The sequence below is a fragment of the Elaeis guineensis genome, chromosome 5 (assembly GCF_000442705.2).
Source record: "Elaeis guineensis isolate ETL-2024a chromosome 5, EG11, whole genome shotgun sequence".
Lineage (NCBI taxonomy): Eukaryota > Viridiplantae > Streptophyta > Magnoliopsida > Arecales > Arecaceae > Elaeis > Elaeis guineensis.
In genome coordinates, this window is record NC_025997.2 from 16,887,891 (window position 1) to 16,904,435 (window position 16,545).

The 16,545-nt window shown below is 36.2% G+C and overlaps 1 protein-coding gene across 2 annotated transcripts in view; it reads left to right on the forward strand.

Annotated features, from left to right (window-relative positions):
* The first annotated feature begins 5,583 nt into the window (after positions 1 to 5,583).
* The window catches only part of LOC140858105 (uncharacterized), a 36,174-nt gene continuing 25,212 nt past the window's right edge, over positions 5,584 to 16,545 (forward strand). Inside the window, exons 1-7 of one of the 2 annotated variants that reach the window (XM_073257660.1) lie at positions 5,584 to 6,046; positions 10,797 to 11,209; positions 12,056 to 12,210; positions 12,415 to 12,654; positions 15,297 to 15,406; positions 15,508 to 15,585; positions 15,686 to 15,792. In XM_073257660.1, coding sequence (XP_073113761.1) covers positions 10,854 to 11,209; positions 12,056 to 12,210; positions 12,415 to 12,654; positions 15,297 to 15,406; positions 15,508 to 15,585; positions 15,686 to 15,792 — 1,046 coding nt within the window. In that variant the 5' untranslated portion in view covers positions 5,584 to 6,046; positions 10,797 to 10,853. The remainder of the gene's footprint in view (positions 6,047 to 10,796; positions 11,210 to 12,055; positions 12,211 to 12,414; positions 12,655 to 15,296; positions 15,407 to 15,507; positions 15,586 to 15,685; positions 15,793 to 16,545) is intronic. The other variant, XM_073257659.1, reaches the window with a different exon arrangement.

Genomic DNA, 16,545 nt, shown 5'->3' on the forward strand with positions numbered 1-16,545 from the left:
GTTCTGCCAAACGGCATTACAATTGCCATTCGTGCAGGGGATATAAAGGAAGAGGAAGAGGGAAACTAATGGTGCTCATGGAGGCAAAGCACTAGGATATCCGGCACAAGGCTCATCAATTGTATCACATGAAGGAGGGTAAGTTTGTCATTTACATTGGATATTTTATAGGAAATGTAAATGGAGTTTTAACTAAGGGTGCATTTGGTTGCATTTTTTGATTTTTAAAAAATATATTTTTTTGTATTTTTGCTATTGAGTAAAAATAAAAAAAGTAAAAAATATATTTGGTAACTACGTTGCTATAAAGCAAAAAGCAATGTTTGGAGACGGCAGGTGAAGAGCTCGATGAGGGAGAAGAGTTCAAAAAGAGAGGAAGAAGGGGGTGGGGAGGTGAAGAGCTTGACAAGAGAGAAGGATTCGGACTTTTTACTTTTTGGTTTGACGTTTTAGATATGCGGAAGCACAAAAAAGTAGAAAAATAAATTTTGAAAAGTAAAATTTTTTTGCTTTACATATAAAGCAATTATTTTGATTTTTGATTTTTATTTTTTATGATGTTATCCAATATTATTTTTTGATTTTTATTTTTTAAAAATTAAAAAATAAAAAAAATATTTTTTTAATGGCTAACCAAATGCACCCTGACATCTTGACCTCTTTTTGTGCTGGTAGGGGCATTACTAGTGGTGCTCTTGGAGGAAGAAGCACAGTTAAAGGTGATGGACTTGACACTATGATTGGTTAGACTCCAGAATCTTCAAACGTATCTGGTAGAATTGGATAAATAGAATTTTACATTCAATGAGCATATTCAATGTTGTTAGTGCTATAAAAAGATCTCATTCGCTTCTTCGAATCAGGTTTGATCAATTCTAGTCATCGTAGCAATACTAATCAGGTGGTTTGTGGTCGGAACCTTGGCCAAAGCTCGTAAGCTCTATGACTGCATATTCACCATTGGCCTATGTGTGCCTACAACAAATACAAATAACCCTTAATTGTCTTCACAGCATTCTGCTTGATTATTTAACGGGAACAATTGTTGCACATATGACCGGGTTGGTATTGGCATGGGAGTGTATGTTCCTGAAGGAGGAGCAGCATACATGTGTGATGGGAGGTAAATTTTAGTAAGATGGGCTACAACACCATGAGGGCACTGGCTCCCATGATCGCGCTCATCTAAAAGACATTTTTGGGATTGATTGTAGGGATTTTGAAACAGTAGGTGGTCCGTCTTTTGGTTGTATTTTGTGGTGTGTTGATGACTTTTGGGAAGAACCAGTAGTTGGTCAGTAACTATTTGTGATCAGCTTTTACTTACTTTTTGTTCTTCAATATTGATTTGGGACTACTTGTCTGATCAGTGTCATAGAATGTGAATGACTACTTATATTTGGATGCTGGTTTGTTTAATGCATGCATTCTACATGGCTTTTTGCTGTTTAATGAACGAATGTATGCGTTCTAAATGATTTTTGTGGGCTGGTTTATGCATGAAATTTGGAAGTGTATTCATTGCAATGTATGAAACAAGGTTGTGTCATTGAATGAACGCCATCAGTCCTTAGCAAGTGAAGATGGCAATGTGAAATAGTGTTCGGATTGGATTATGGCTACGTGAACGATTTTTCAGGTTGAATTTGATGTATGAAATCAGAATGCGTAAAGGCTACTTAAGTTTAATAATGACTTTGTATTGAGACTTATCTGCAGAAATCCATGTTCAATGTAATTGACTTATGGCTGTGTACAGAATTGAAGGTGTGAAAAATTGTTATTTGGCTGTGTCAAAGGTTTCCTGTGCCAAATTTTTTCTGGTTCTCTTGTTCATTGATTTTTGGTATCAAATCATAGTCATGTGCAGAATTTCAGGTTCCATGTAATTGTTATATACAGTGATGAAGGATTAGTTTGCTGGAGTTCTCGACAACTTCTATGTGTGCAGAATTTGTTACATGCATACGTGTATAGTGTGAATGTATTCATTGGTTTCATGTGTGTTAGCCCAGTAATTTGACAAGATTTCAGGTTAAACGTACCATGAACTCCTTACATAAATTCAGCCTCAAGTTTATTATGTTCCCTCAAGTCTGCTAAATCTCATTTTAATGGTCCACATTTAGGCTACCAATTCTGCTCGACCAGTTTATCTAAAGTAACTATTTCAAGCTTCCAACTTCATAAGTGACATACAATTAACAAGATTAATAACACCTTAGACCGAACTCGAAAACTAATAGTCTAGAAACTTAGAAAAAGAGACAACTACCATTCATTAGGCTTGAGCTGTTCAAGAAAGGCCAAGTTTCATAGGGTCAAACATTAAGTTACAAATCATATTGCTTTGGATATAAAGTACATGACTATCCAAATTATTAGTATATGAATCCACATCACAGGATCAGCTGTTGTCTTTTGAATTTTCTTGAGCTTCCTGAACGAAACATTATTCTTCTTTGCATTCTCCCTAGACGTTTTTTGTATGGCTTCCACCACCAAACCTTTGATCTTTGCAACGGCACTCTCTTTCTCCATTTTTATATGACCGCAGCCATCGAGAAAAATTTATACCTAGAGGTGAGGGTCGGAGTTGCACCTAGGGGCGTCCAGTGGAGCTGGCTGGTGGGCTGAGGTTGTAAAAGAGGAGACCAGGTGGAGAGGAAAGGGAGACCGGAAGAAAAGGAATGGAGAAAGGGTTCAACCATAGGGTGAGGCTGGACAGAAACTAGTAAAAAATAATTAAAAATTAATACCATTCTAGCTTTAGTGGATGCACAAGAATATTCCATTTCTACGTGGTCAAAACTAACCTAAGGGATAAAAAAAAATAAATAAAGGCCTATTAAGATGATTAGGCTGAAAATTCTATAAATATAGGATTCAGCCGGCCCACTCTAAAACTACTTTTAGATATGTATTAATGTAGTCCTAACTTAACCTATAATTTTATGATTTTGTTAGTTGTACTGGCTTGATCCAAGAATCCTATAAGATTTTGAACCATCCAAACACACACTCTCTTTACACACACACATGTGTGTGTGTGGGTATGGAAAATACAGGCATTCTCTCTTTCCACTTGATCGATCCGAATGGCAAAAAGTTTCCAAAATAAAATCTAAATTGTCATAGTTAGCTGTATGAATAAGTTGGCAGTAAATCTTTCACCATCATATATCATTTTAAATTGCCAACATAGGCTAGTCAATTAATCTTTTCTTTTTTTTTGCCCTCTTCTACCAGGCTCGGCAATCTTAAGGCGAGATTAATCCTGAGATAGCTAATGAGACTCCATCCTGTGCATCACTAGCCCCCAAAAACGTAATAGCAAATTGAGAAAGTTTAAATAGGTCATTTAGAGATTTAAGAAAGTGATTGCTTGGGCTCAGTTATAATTGAAAACCACTTACAATACCAACGCTCATCAATCCCACCTTCTCTATTTTCCCTATATAACTCTTCTGGTTTCTTTAGCTGGAGCTCTGAAATGTTGCACAAGGAAATATTTGTGACCTGACTCCCAATAATTCTCTATCAAAATCTTCCCCAAATGAGCTCATTGCTTCCACCTGGCTGTTGTTGAGTAAAGCACTTGCCCAAATCTTCGACTTCTTGGGATGGGAACATCCCCTGGCAAGCTGTCTTCCATTAAAAAGTTAACGAGAGGTATTTTGGCCACTTCATGTTCATATATCTGATCAAAAATATTTGTGCTGATGTTTCTAAAAGCACATTTGAAAAGAATATTTTCATACACCTTATGCTGGTTTATTATACATCCATGTTTTGTGGAAAATAAGTGAAATTTTATAATATGAGAAAAAAGCGAATTACATTTGAAGTTTCATCACCGACCAAGAAAGTTTGCACATAGCATTTCTGTTGGAATTTTTTTTAATAAATAAGAAGAAAAAAAATTGACAAAAGCATTATTTTAATTTTTCGTTAAACATGTTTTTTTTTTTTCACTTTTTGTTTACGTGTGTATGTGCGCCAATGTGTGCATGCATGCATGCATGCTTTGGCTTTCCAATTCTCTCGTCTGCATGTACTTGGCCCCACAAGCTTGATAGGCTATGCATGAAGTGATTAATATGTGCTGCTTTGGGATGATAAATTCAAAATAAAATTTAGAAATCAAGCATGTTTTTTGAACTTTTTCTTGATTTCAGTATAGGAATGCATTGATTATTGAAATTGCTGGCAAAGTTCATTCGATTAGGAAAAAAAAAGGGTTTCCATCATATTGTAAGAGAGCTAATTATGAAAAGTGGACAGAATTTTTATATGGTGCCATGGCAATTGATAAGGCTGTAAATGTGTTGATTTATCCTGCACCTGATCCAGGTCTCCCATGCAACAAAAAAAAGGCCCAAGAATACCAGTTTGACAAGCCCAAAGTCTCATGTTCAGTCATACCCACTATTTGCTCAGCCCAAGTCTATCTCGATCCAATCCATTTGCAATGCTAGCCACCTAAGACCATAGTTATTGGTGCAATTAAATATCGTACATAGAGAAGATTCGCCCATATATCTTTGATTAAATAAACAAATAACATAAAATAAAAGAGCATATACAAAACCTCCTGCTTATGCTTTGCCAACCTAAGAATATGGCTCTTCTCCCGCCCAAGCCAGAAGGCCTGAACATACAGTGGCTCGGAGTACAGTGAAAAGAAAGAGGACGGAAGGTAAAATGGCGGGAAAAGGTTTTCAGCCGTTATAATTCAAACATGAAGGGGGTGACCTAGACATGATTTCAACACTTTTCATAGTATATATTTGAAAAACTAAAAAAAAAAAAAAAAAAAAAAAAAAAAGTGGCAACAGATTTCTCATGAAAGTGGAACTGGCTTACCTTACAAGCACCACTCTCATAGTTGGCTTCAAATAATGAAAGAAGGATATGGATATGTTGACTGTACTATAATTTTTTTAAAGAACAACTGCATTAATCCTTCATCTTTTTAACGTCGATCATCAAATGATATTAGAGTTACTTGCACAAATGGACAAATCTAATTTAGAAATCATCATTGAATGCAGATAAAATTCTCATGCATTATAACAAAATTATTCTTATTATTTATTTTGAAAAAAAATTTTGATCAACCCGTTGTTACATCATCTTGATGATTTTTTTTACGAGCTACCAATTTAGAGAATATGTTTCCAGCAATGACGTGATTCATGGGATAGATCCACATAAAATGATACTGGCTTCCTGCCATCAATCTCAGATCTACAGACTAAAGCAAATATCTTGTTCTACTTTTGGTATAAATTTCATAATAATTTTATTAATATTATTAATTATCCGGTAACTATCAAGTAATGGGCGTATGCCGGTGCACGTACGAACCGGTCACTAAATCCTAGCTTCACCTCACCTCCATTAAATATTATTATTTTTTATTTCCCTTTGTTTGTTACTTTGTTTTCTTGGGTCCTATATAAGAGGCGTCACCCGACGTTCCCGTTGCCCTTTTAGAACTCTACCCTTCGACGCGACAAATAAAAAGAAAAAACCCACACAAAAGGGAGAAGGGAGAGTTCTCTCCACGATATCGTCAAATCCTCGCCTCTCTCGCGCCCCGAGTCGTCGATCCCTCCCCCTTCTCGCCTCTTCCCAACCCCTCTCGATCCCTCCCTCCGCTTCCCCATCGATGGACGGGATCGAGCCCCCGTGAAGAAGACCCGTCTCCTCGCCGCGTTCCCGGGCCTCCCCCATCGGGAGATCCATCTACACCGCGGCGGCGGAAGGAGCGCCCACTCGATCGATCTCATTGGGTTTTCAGCTTCTGAGGGTTGGATCTTGGAAAGGTTTCTCGCCGTTTTAGGAATTTCTGGGGTTTTCTTTGCTTTCGTGGCTCCGAAGCGTGGAATTTGGGGTGGTTCCTCTTCGATTTCCGCCGCGAGGAATGCGGCATGGATAGGGGCATTGCAGGGCTCCAGAAGTCAGTGAGATGTTCCCGATTTCTGGCAACTTCCCAGCCGGGTGACCTCTGTTTGGAGCAATCGAAGTTCTTGAAACCCATGTGAGTTTTTATTAAAGCCCCTTGGTTTTCATCTTCTTTTTTTGTCATTTTGCTTCTGATCTTGTTCTGTATGGGTATTTTGTTAGATTACTTGTTCTGGCTTATTTGAGCACTGTAGTGTTTCATGAGTTATAGCATAATTAGGGTTAGAAATGTTTTCATTTTTTCCTTTCTGATCCAACTTTTTGATCATTGTTTTCATTCTGTATTGTTTGGTTTAGTTTCATCTCCTGATAGGATTGGGGGATTCCGTAAATTGTCTGACTGTGTACTATTCTGCTTAAATTAAATTTTGGGCAATTGAGAACTTTTTTTTTTTGAATAAAACGAAATTCATTAAAAGCACCGGCATGGAAATCTTTGAAAAGAAACCCGTTTTGGATATACAGGATTAATGCGGTTCTTTTCGTTTTTAGGATGACGGTGAAGGAAAAGAAATAAGGAAAATGAATCCTCAGTGACACAATGGTTTCTTACTTACTTTATTATACATGCTCGAGGAAGTAAAAATAGGTTAGGAATGACGGAGTTGGGGAAAACTGAGTTGAGAGCATGAGCTTGGGGTTTTGACTTCAACTTGGTCACTCTCTTTCTCTTGGCTCTTCTGCATATAATCTCTTACCTATATCGGATTAGAAAAGCAGAGAGAGAGAGAGAGAGAGTTTGTTCAATCTTGTTCTTTGCTTCCTTTTTGCTGAGGCGGCTCCTTCATTGTGAGATGGTCCTTTTTTAAAGCTATGAACAAGAGATGCGAGTATTTTGTAGCATTTTTGTTTTTATTACTGTCACTTGGATTTAGAAGATTAGAGGGCACGCTAAAACCTCTTGAGCTTCTATTATGCATCCTTAATAGTGGACAGAAGGTGGTCCACTCCTCATATTTCTGCTGTTCTCCCTTGTCTAGGAAGGTTGACTTTCTACACATTTCCTGTACCGCTAGGCCTATCCATTTTCATCATGACTTTCACAGAAATTAGTTATTGTTAGTGGCTACTTTAACCAATATTGATGGCTGTGGCTTATTTGCCATGAAGAAAATGAATTGGTTTCCTGGTCCAACATTAACAACCATGACTCTGTTATGGTTCCACTGCAGAAAAGTGGAAATTTCCTTTCAGTCCCGAGGCTGGGATAGAAAATGCAAGGCTACCGTCACAAACATGTGTTTTGATACCCTGTATGCATCTAGTGACCCTATTAATACGCTTACCAAGTTCTAAAAGTTGTTTTCTTTTTTTTCCCTTTCTCTTTTGCGCAGCTCATATAAAAGCAGCCTGGCATTAATGTTTTAAAAGGCTGAAGCGAAGATGAGGCACTTGAGCCAGAAAATGCATGGGATAAGCCTCAAGGTAGTTTAAAATGTAGGCCTCAAATATTTAATTGAATAAGTTACAATGGTGTAACAACAATAGATATATCACTCATGGGTTTCTCTATATCATTTATTGCCCGATTAGGTAGCTTAAGATGTCAAATGTAGTCTAGGATGCTAAAACTTCAAAGAGAATAGAGATAAATAAATGAAATAAATGATTTTTTTTGACTATTAATGAAAATAAAATTTAAATTTTATTTTTAATTTTAAAGGGATATTATACAAGGAATAGAGATTCAGTAACCTCCTTCTTGCCTTAAAAATCATCTTGAGGGATATGTTTGGATTTATGAATGCAAGCTTCAGTGACTCTTTTACCACCACACCTCAAAGGTGGAATCTTTTTAAGCCTCGAGCCTAGCTTATCAAAACCATGCCTGCTATTTTAGTAATCCCTTGGAAATTGTAACTCCTGCAAATGCTAAAATTTTTCTAGCTAATATCTTGATTTTGGAGAAACACTAGCCTCAACAAAAACCCATTAGTTTTCCTTGTTTCCTTGGACTCCCTCTCATCTCAAGACACTTTGATCCTATGGAGCTCGTTAAGCAAATATGCTAAGAAGCCTCAATGTAATTATCAATTTAAAAAGTGATTTGGCCTTGAAAGTGTCATGTCTATGAGGTGACAATTATATGATAAAGAACTTCATGATGCTTTTAACAAAAAAACAAAGAACTTCATGATGAGCTGGGATTCGAATCATTTGATTGTGGAATGCCACTATGAAGTTTCTTGGTTAGTTATATTTAAACAACAAGCAGGCTAGAAAACCCTCTCCTTTGCAGATAAGACCATATGGAAAGGAAATTGGGTGGGGCCTCAAACACCTTTAAGGTTCCAGCAAATATTGTTCTAGATGCAATGCTAACATAGGTAAAGTTGGTTGCTCTTCATAAACTTCTTACTTGTAAAGAATCAGCTATAAGGTCTTGTTTGATATGAGACAACATGTTTATAATCAGTATATAATTTTGCTACTTGAAAGTTGTATGCTTAAAACTAAAATCTCTCTCTAGAGTCCATTATATTATAGGGTCCTATAGGACTTGAGAACAATTTCTTGGGATATTTTGTGGTGTTTATCAGTGTTGATGCTACCACACAGACCATCATTTGGAGGACACTCAGACATGATTAATGCTAACTTAAATTTGATATGCTTTGCAAAGAAAAAAAGTGGAAGTTTTTTTTTTTTTTCCTGTTTTTTGGATTTTGATGTTAGACAATTCAATTTTCTTCTCCAACATTGCCTGTTTGATTTTGGCTCTGTCGTGCCCAAACTATACTTTGCTCAATATTTGTCAACAAATTAGACATTGCCAGGATGAGGGCATTTTAATTGGGTAGGCTTATGGTCTAGCTTGAGTTGTTCCACCATACTTGGGTAAAAATTCTAACCCTAGTTGGCAACTATGACTGTCCACTTCACATTATCATCAAGCATTGTGTTTCATGCTGCAAAGATTTGGCTTTTCTACAAGGATTTAGGTATTGTTATCTACTATTGTATACGGTACAGTATGTATGTTGTTGATTAGGTTGTGTGTTCTTACTGTTGGAATGCTGTATGTTGTCTTTTATCAACCTCTGTTGGCCTGAGATCGATGCCCTTCCATTGCCCTTTTTTTTCTCATATGGTTCCTTGCCTTGCTTCCTTCATGACCATTATAAGGGATATTTTGTGCCTTATTCAGATCTTGTTGCTGCTACTTGGTTCCTTCATTGCTATATCAGCTCTAGCCTCTCTTAAGCTAAAGCATTTACCAAAATATTTTGTTATTGTAAATTTGTAATATTACATTTGGATATAAATTGATTATTTCTAAGTTTTGGTAATTTTATTTGATCAACTAAAAATTGAATCAAGATATTGCACTTTGTAAGCTAATACAGGGTGATAGTATCTTTAGCCTTTGGTTGAGTTCATGCTGGACTGAGTGAAACTCATTATTTTGGTTGGAAGCAAAACATGGTAAATATCAGGGATTCAGGTTCCAGCGTGACATTTCGGGACGTCTCGTAGGACATTGGGATGGGGTACCATCCCATGCATTGGGACAGGCCGTCCCGCTAGCATCTCAGTATTCCAATCGGGATGCCTTGGGACATCCTTTGTCCCAAGTATCAGGACGGGGTGGGACGGCGATGCATCCCATTTCATGAAAAAATCGGGACAATCCCATCCCACGGGATTTAAAACTTTGCTCAATATACTTATTTTTATATGAATTGCCGAACAACTTAAGCTAATACAGAGAGAGAGAGTATCTTAGCCTTTGGTTGAGTTCATGCTGGACTGAGTGAAACTTATTATTTTGGTTGGAAGCAAAACATGGTGTGTACTCAAGATATTTATTTATATATGAATTGCTGAACAACTTAATCTGCCATCTTTTTTGCATTGGCCTAAAGATTTACTTGATTTTGACGATGGGGACGTAAGCCAAGAATTTTGGCCAAAACCTATGTTGTTTGGAAACTCTGAAGGTCATATAGTATGTCTCAATAATGAGAAATAGGTTAAGTCTGGTTGGGTATAGAAAGTATATCTTTTTTAATTTTTTTTTTCCCTTGAACTTCTGGTGTTGATACATTTGGGCCTGGTCCAGTTTTTATTAACTTATCTTTGAAGTCAACTCACCGAGTCAAAATTTGGGCAAGGTCCAATCAATTTGGATTCTCAACAACAAATAAATAATTCCATAAATCAATTTTGGGGGGTAAGTACTGGTTCAGTTTCATCGTTATACACTTTGTTGACAGTGCTATGCTTGTCATAAGTTTGCTAAGTACATCCTCTCGTTTCTGGAACTAAATGGAGGATGACTAATTCGGTAGTTCTCTATCTTTACCTAATCTGGTGATCACAAGTTTAATAGTCCAAAAAACCATTCATTAAAAATTTTAAATGGGACCACCAAATGTTGTTTCATTTTCTTGTATCTCTTTGGCATATTCAGTGACACCTTCTATAAAGTTTCTGGACTCTGTGGTTCTAAAGCTGCCTCACTAATTGGGTCTTTGCATAGTTGAGCTAATACTACAAGATGAGCAGGGGAGTGTTCCTTTCTTTATTTAATTTGTATTGACTTGTTGTGGTAATTGTTTGGAAACATAGCTTGCAACAGTAACTTATTGATTGGCCTGTTAATTATATGTTGACATTGCTGAACTTCAAAATGTAGAAACACGCCCTATTGTGTTTTTATATTTTTAAATTTGGTTTTTTTATTTCATGCCATTTTTATATCTGTCTTTCACACCATGTGTAAAATTTTTTTGTAATGCTTAATTCAGCTTCCCTCCTAAATGTTGCTGTTCTGCCCTGTTTTACTTAAGTTTGTCTGCTAAAAGTGATCCCATATATTTTAGGTTTCTGAGCTTGCTAAATCCACAATGCTGTTTTAAACTCCAGGCGTTGCACTAATCATGGCTCTGAGGAAATATAAACCTTCTGGTGATGCATTGTCTGCCAGTATGGCACCTCTGAATTTTGCAAAACAGGTGCATGAGAAGGCCAATGCTGTGGAGCCAGAGATGACAACAGGTCTCTCAACAGAGGCTGATGTAGATATTGACCTCAGGGAAGTTTACTTTTTGATAATGCATTTCCTATCAGCCGGGCCATGTAAGAGGACATATGGACAATTATGGAATGAGCTGTTGGAGCATCAACTTCTACCTAGAAGATACCATGCCTGGTATTCAAGAAGTGGTTTATGGAGTGGTGATGAAGATGATGATGGCACGTCTCTTCCACTGTGCTACCTTAAGTTGGCTGAGAGGTACATATTGTAATATTAGTTAGTAACTTCTAATTTGTAATTTTTTTTTAATGCTTAATCAAATGGATGGACTGTTCTGCCAACTGGGGATTTTATACATTTTTAATTGTGAAAAGTTGCTTCAGTGCTTAGGAATGGAATATTGCCATTCAGTTAAATTTTTGTGTTCAATGTTCTTAAGTTTCTAAAGCAAGTGTTTCTCTGGTTTTGTCTGTGATCCTGAACTTCAACATTTTTGCTATTGTTGATACCTTTAATATTGGTAAATGGTAGTTATGTTTTAGTTTATTAGATTATATTCTAGTTTCATATAAGCAAACTATAGATCTTCATATATGGATTGTTTTGTATAAACATTGCCTAAAACATGCACTAGAGCATGCTAACATCAAAAATTTGAAATAATATGACCAAGCTTCTTTAAGTAAATAAGGGAAGGTGGGTTAGGTGATATATTTGTTCCATTATGGAATAACTGATTCTTTATGGAGGACTGCTTTAGCTTGCAACAAGATGAAATAATAAAATTATCATCTCCTGAAATACAATGATATTATTATTTATAATATTGAACAGATCAGTCATGAGATTGACAGACAGTCTGACGAAGGAGGAATTGAGCTCAAGGTTAAATTGCCTAATATAATAAATTAGATAGAAAATATAAATTGATTAAACAAGTGATAGACTTGACATCTTGATTTTGGTAATTATGTTTCTATTATACTGTCTGCTTTGTAGAATAGTAGGCTATTGTTGTTTGAGGCTTATGCTTTGTATCATCTTGATGAGTAAATTATCTCAGTTTGAATCATTTTCCCAACTTGATTAAATGCTGCTTTGTAGGTATTCTCACATTGAAAAAGATCACTTGGTGAAGCTTTTGAAGCAATTGATTCTTAATTCTTCCCCTCAATTGCATGGCATGGTCGGTGGAGGTCCTCCAAATGCAGCTGATGTTCCCACACTCCTGGGATCTGGTTCCTTTTCTCTTCTTGGATGTAAGTGATATTTATGTTTTTTATCTTTTTGATGTGCTATGCTAGAGCATGTTTCGTCTGTTGTCATGGAATGATGCTTCCACTATCAATAGATTCATTCTCATTTGTTTCTTGTATCTGTTTTCCAGGTTACCATCTCTCTCTCTCTCTCTCTCATATTGTATCCCGCATATGGAATTACTGCTAATAATTTTTGTCTTCCAGCTGATAGGGACAAGGAAGAAAAGGGAGCCAATAAATTGCCTGGTTATCTGCGTTGGCCACACATGCAGGCTGATCAGGTCCGTGGGTTAAGTTTGAGGGAGATAGGTGGTGGTTTCACAAAACACCATCGTGCTCCATCTGTTCGTGCAGCATGTTATGCCATTGCTAAACCATTGACTCTAGTGCAAAAGATGCAAATCATAAAAAAATTGCGCGGACATCAAAATGCTGTCTATTGTGGTAATGCGGTTATATCTTGTGTAGAATTGTTATATGCTTTCTTTTGGACTTTGAGATTTTATGTGATGTGAACTTTTCTCTGCAATACTTGCAGTTCTGTTTAGGCATCTGCCTTATAATTTGGAAATGCATTTGCGATGTATACTTTTCTTTGATGCATGTGATGTATATCTTATATTAACTTATGTTGTGTCTATGGAGACAAGGAACTGTTTTATGATGTAAATAATTATTCCAACCATTTCTTTGCTAAAACCAAGGTCATCCAAGAAGGTCATGGTGTTTTATCAAGGCCTATATAGCTGTTGTTTCAGGCTGCTTTTCTTATGCTTATGCTAGAAATAAACTGCAGACATAGTTTGTGAAGCTTTGCCAAAATAATGAGACAAAACTTGTTCGAGTTTCTCTGTGTTCTTTAATCTATGAGGAATTAAATCATAGTCGCTGAAGTCTTGATTATATTCACAAATTCTATTCATTCTGGCGAGGGTAATGATATTCTAGATGCAACTTCTTTCATCATGGAACGGGCACATGGGATTTGATTTTAAATTTCAAGTTTGTAATCTAGACTTTGAATGAGATGAAAGATTTGACTCATGTATGTTGGCAAGTTTATTGACCTCTTCACATGTCTTTCATTGATTATGCTGATTTGGAATGTTGTAGGACTTTTTACAGTTATCTTGCTTCTTACTAAAACAAACACTATCCAATGCAAATTAGTAGTATTTGTTTCCATATAACATTTGATAGCAGAATCCTCTTATGACAATTGGAGACCTTATGTTGATATCACATGATTTCTTCTATGCAAAATGTTTTACCTTTTCTTTCTTTTTTTTAGGGAATTTCTAATTTTTTGCTTTTCCATACACGGGGTTTGATCTGAATTTCTTTATTTCTGTATTAGTGACATTAGTAACAGTAGTATCATCCTTCATCAACATGAGATGAACTTGAATTCTTAAACGGGGTTTTGCCACTATAAGCCATGGGATTTGAATTAAAGTTCCCACAGAGGAGAACAAGGAAATATGCTGAGCAGGGTGAGAAAACATGGCTTGAAGTAACCTGTGGCCTAAGTTTTGACTGGACAAGCCTTAGGCCTTTTTTGATTGAATCGTTTTACTTGTTTAAAAACATTGCATGTAAGCTGTTGTCTCTTTTCTTTAGAAAGATATCTTTTGATTATTCTGCTTTCAACTTTTAGTTTGAAATTCTTTTCCTTTGTTTTAATGGTGCTTTGAGAACAGGATAGGATCTGTTTAGGTGTCTGATTTTGTCTAATTTTTTCATCCACAACAATTAAGTAGCAATAGTCGTATTTTTGATTTTCTAAGGCAGGTTTTGAATTCTTTGTTGAAATTTATTTGATTTTCTTGGCAGTCCTTGGGCATTTCCACCTTTTTGACTAGAGAATTAGTGGCTGTTGCTCGATGATGGCAAATAATCTAGTTTAATGGTACTCATTGCTATGTTTGAGTGTAAACCATGGTTTAGGCTTATTAGGGTTCCATATTGCCCTGCTGCTGCTTTGAACAAGTCACTAATGGGGCTTGACCTCTAGGAAAAGGAGTATGTTATGGCTGACTTCTGAAGAGTCTTTGGCGGGATAAAATTGGAATGCATAATTAGATATAGTTTGGCATTAGGTTTCCTTAAAACCATACTTGAAATATGTAAGAGGTTGAGATTTGTGGTGCACTGGCCTGGGGCTTGGGCATGCTGAACTGAAGAGTGTGGCCCTGTAAGGTGCATCCTCAAGTTCATGAATGCACTGAAAAAAAAAAAATTAACATGGGATTCACAGTGCAAACTAAATGGGAAAATATTTCTCATTAGCATTAAGCTAAGACAACGTGAAATATAAAAAGTTTCCCTCTTTATAGAACTTCTCCCTTTTTACGTTGTGGAACTTGGAGACACTACATTTGCTTCTCAAAGTCCAGCCTGGTGCACTTCTTTAAGCTTTGACCAGCTTGTGATTTCAGGGAGAGGTGTTGCCATCTAATACCTCATGCCAAGGGATCTATGATGCATTCTGTATAGACAACAAATCAGCAATTTTTAACCATTTTATCTTAGTGATTTCTTCATGTTAAGACTTAGGATATTTGAACTTTATTTTATGGGTCGGATCTAGGTTCTCATCCTTCTATCTGTTTTTAATGTTTATGTTTTAAATTCAAGTGTTAACAGTTACTCATGTGAAGAGAGCCTTCCATTTTTTATGGATCATAATATCAACAAATTCAGTGACTGACATTTAGAAGATATTTAATGAATATATTTTCAGTTATCTGTGAAGTAATTCTCACACAGTTTGGTAATTTTATGCTATGGTACTATCCTCATAAAAAAATATGCTGTGGTACTTGTTCATGCTATCATATATGTACAGCTTTGGATGTCCACTCTAAACTTTAGGTCGTCTTGTACCTGTAGTTACTTCAATCAATTTGGTGAATCCCCTGCTTATTTCCTCCCTTTCTGTCCACATTCTGATTTCTATTGTGTGATACTTGTTTTACATTGTTCTTCTTGTTCTTTTCTTTGCTACTTTTTGAATTAGTTGGATTTTCTGGTTTGTTTCTATTATGTGCTGTTACTGCATTTTATTTGGTTTTGCTTTTCTGTAGCTATATTTGATCGCTTGGGGCGATATGTAATTACTGGTTCGGATGATCGCCTTGTAAAGATCTGGTCAATGGAAACTGCATTTTGCCTGGCCAGCTGCCGTGGACATGAAGTGAGTCTGGATGGTTTCCACTTGTTTATCGCTTCAACCATAACATTTTTTCTTTGTCGTGTCAGTGAATAAACTCCTGTATTCTTGTCTTTGTTATGAAGGGTGACATTACTGATTTGGCTGTGAGTTCAAATAATGCATTGGTAGCATCTTCTTCAAACGATTTCATTATCAGAGTTGTAAGTCCATCACCTTTCTCGGTGCAATTTATGAAATATGATTACCTGTGATGTCTAGTTTCTGCTTCTATGTTTTTATTGTTTTGTCTTATTGATTCAGTGGCGTTTACCTGATGGACTACCAATATCAGTCTTGAGGGGTCACACTGGAGCAGTTACTGCTATTGCCTTTAGTCCCAGGCCAAGTGCTGTTTACCAGTTGTTGTCGTAAGTGTTATATTCTATCTTATTGTATTCTTCCCCATGTTCAATATCTGTATTTCATTTTTTAACAAGCAATGATTTCTGGTTTTGGACCTCTATTTTGTCTATTGTTGATTAGTGATATTCTTGAAATCTTCTTAGATATGTAACATGTCTTCCTTGATGTTTCAGTAAATTTTGTTCTGTGTGGTTCTATTAAATTGTTGCCTGGAAGAGAATTGTGTATTGCATAAGTTGGTCATTGTTTTCTGATCCATGAAAAACTATAACGGATGTTTGAAAGTAGAAACATGAAAGCTTCCATAGAAAAATATACTATATAACTCATCATCTTTATACTAGGACATCTTCTACTACTATTGGTATGTTTTACTGCATGACATAGGCAAGCTAATTGAGGTGGTAAAGAACAATTATCTTCAATATAAGTAATCTAGGAACCACTCAGTTGAAATAGGCTGGTGTTACTCACCCTAAAGTTAAATAAATTATTCACTTTGCAGATTGGCCCCATGGTTCAATAAATTGTATTAAATGAGTATTTGTTGAGCTTAAGTAAATGCTTGATAATTTTGGAGGAATGAACTATTTGATGCTTGTAAATAGGGTCATTATTTTTTACTGGTCTAAGGTGGATGCCAGTTTGGTTTATCAACCATTTGCGTGCGAACTTGCTATATTTTGACCACATGAGAAAGGGTAACTATTCAGTATTCACTAAACCTAACAGGCTATACTACAATTTAGGATTTTCCC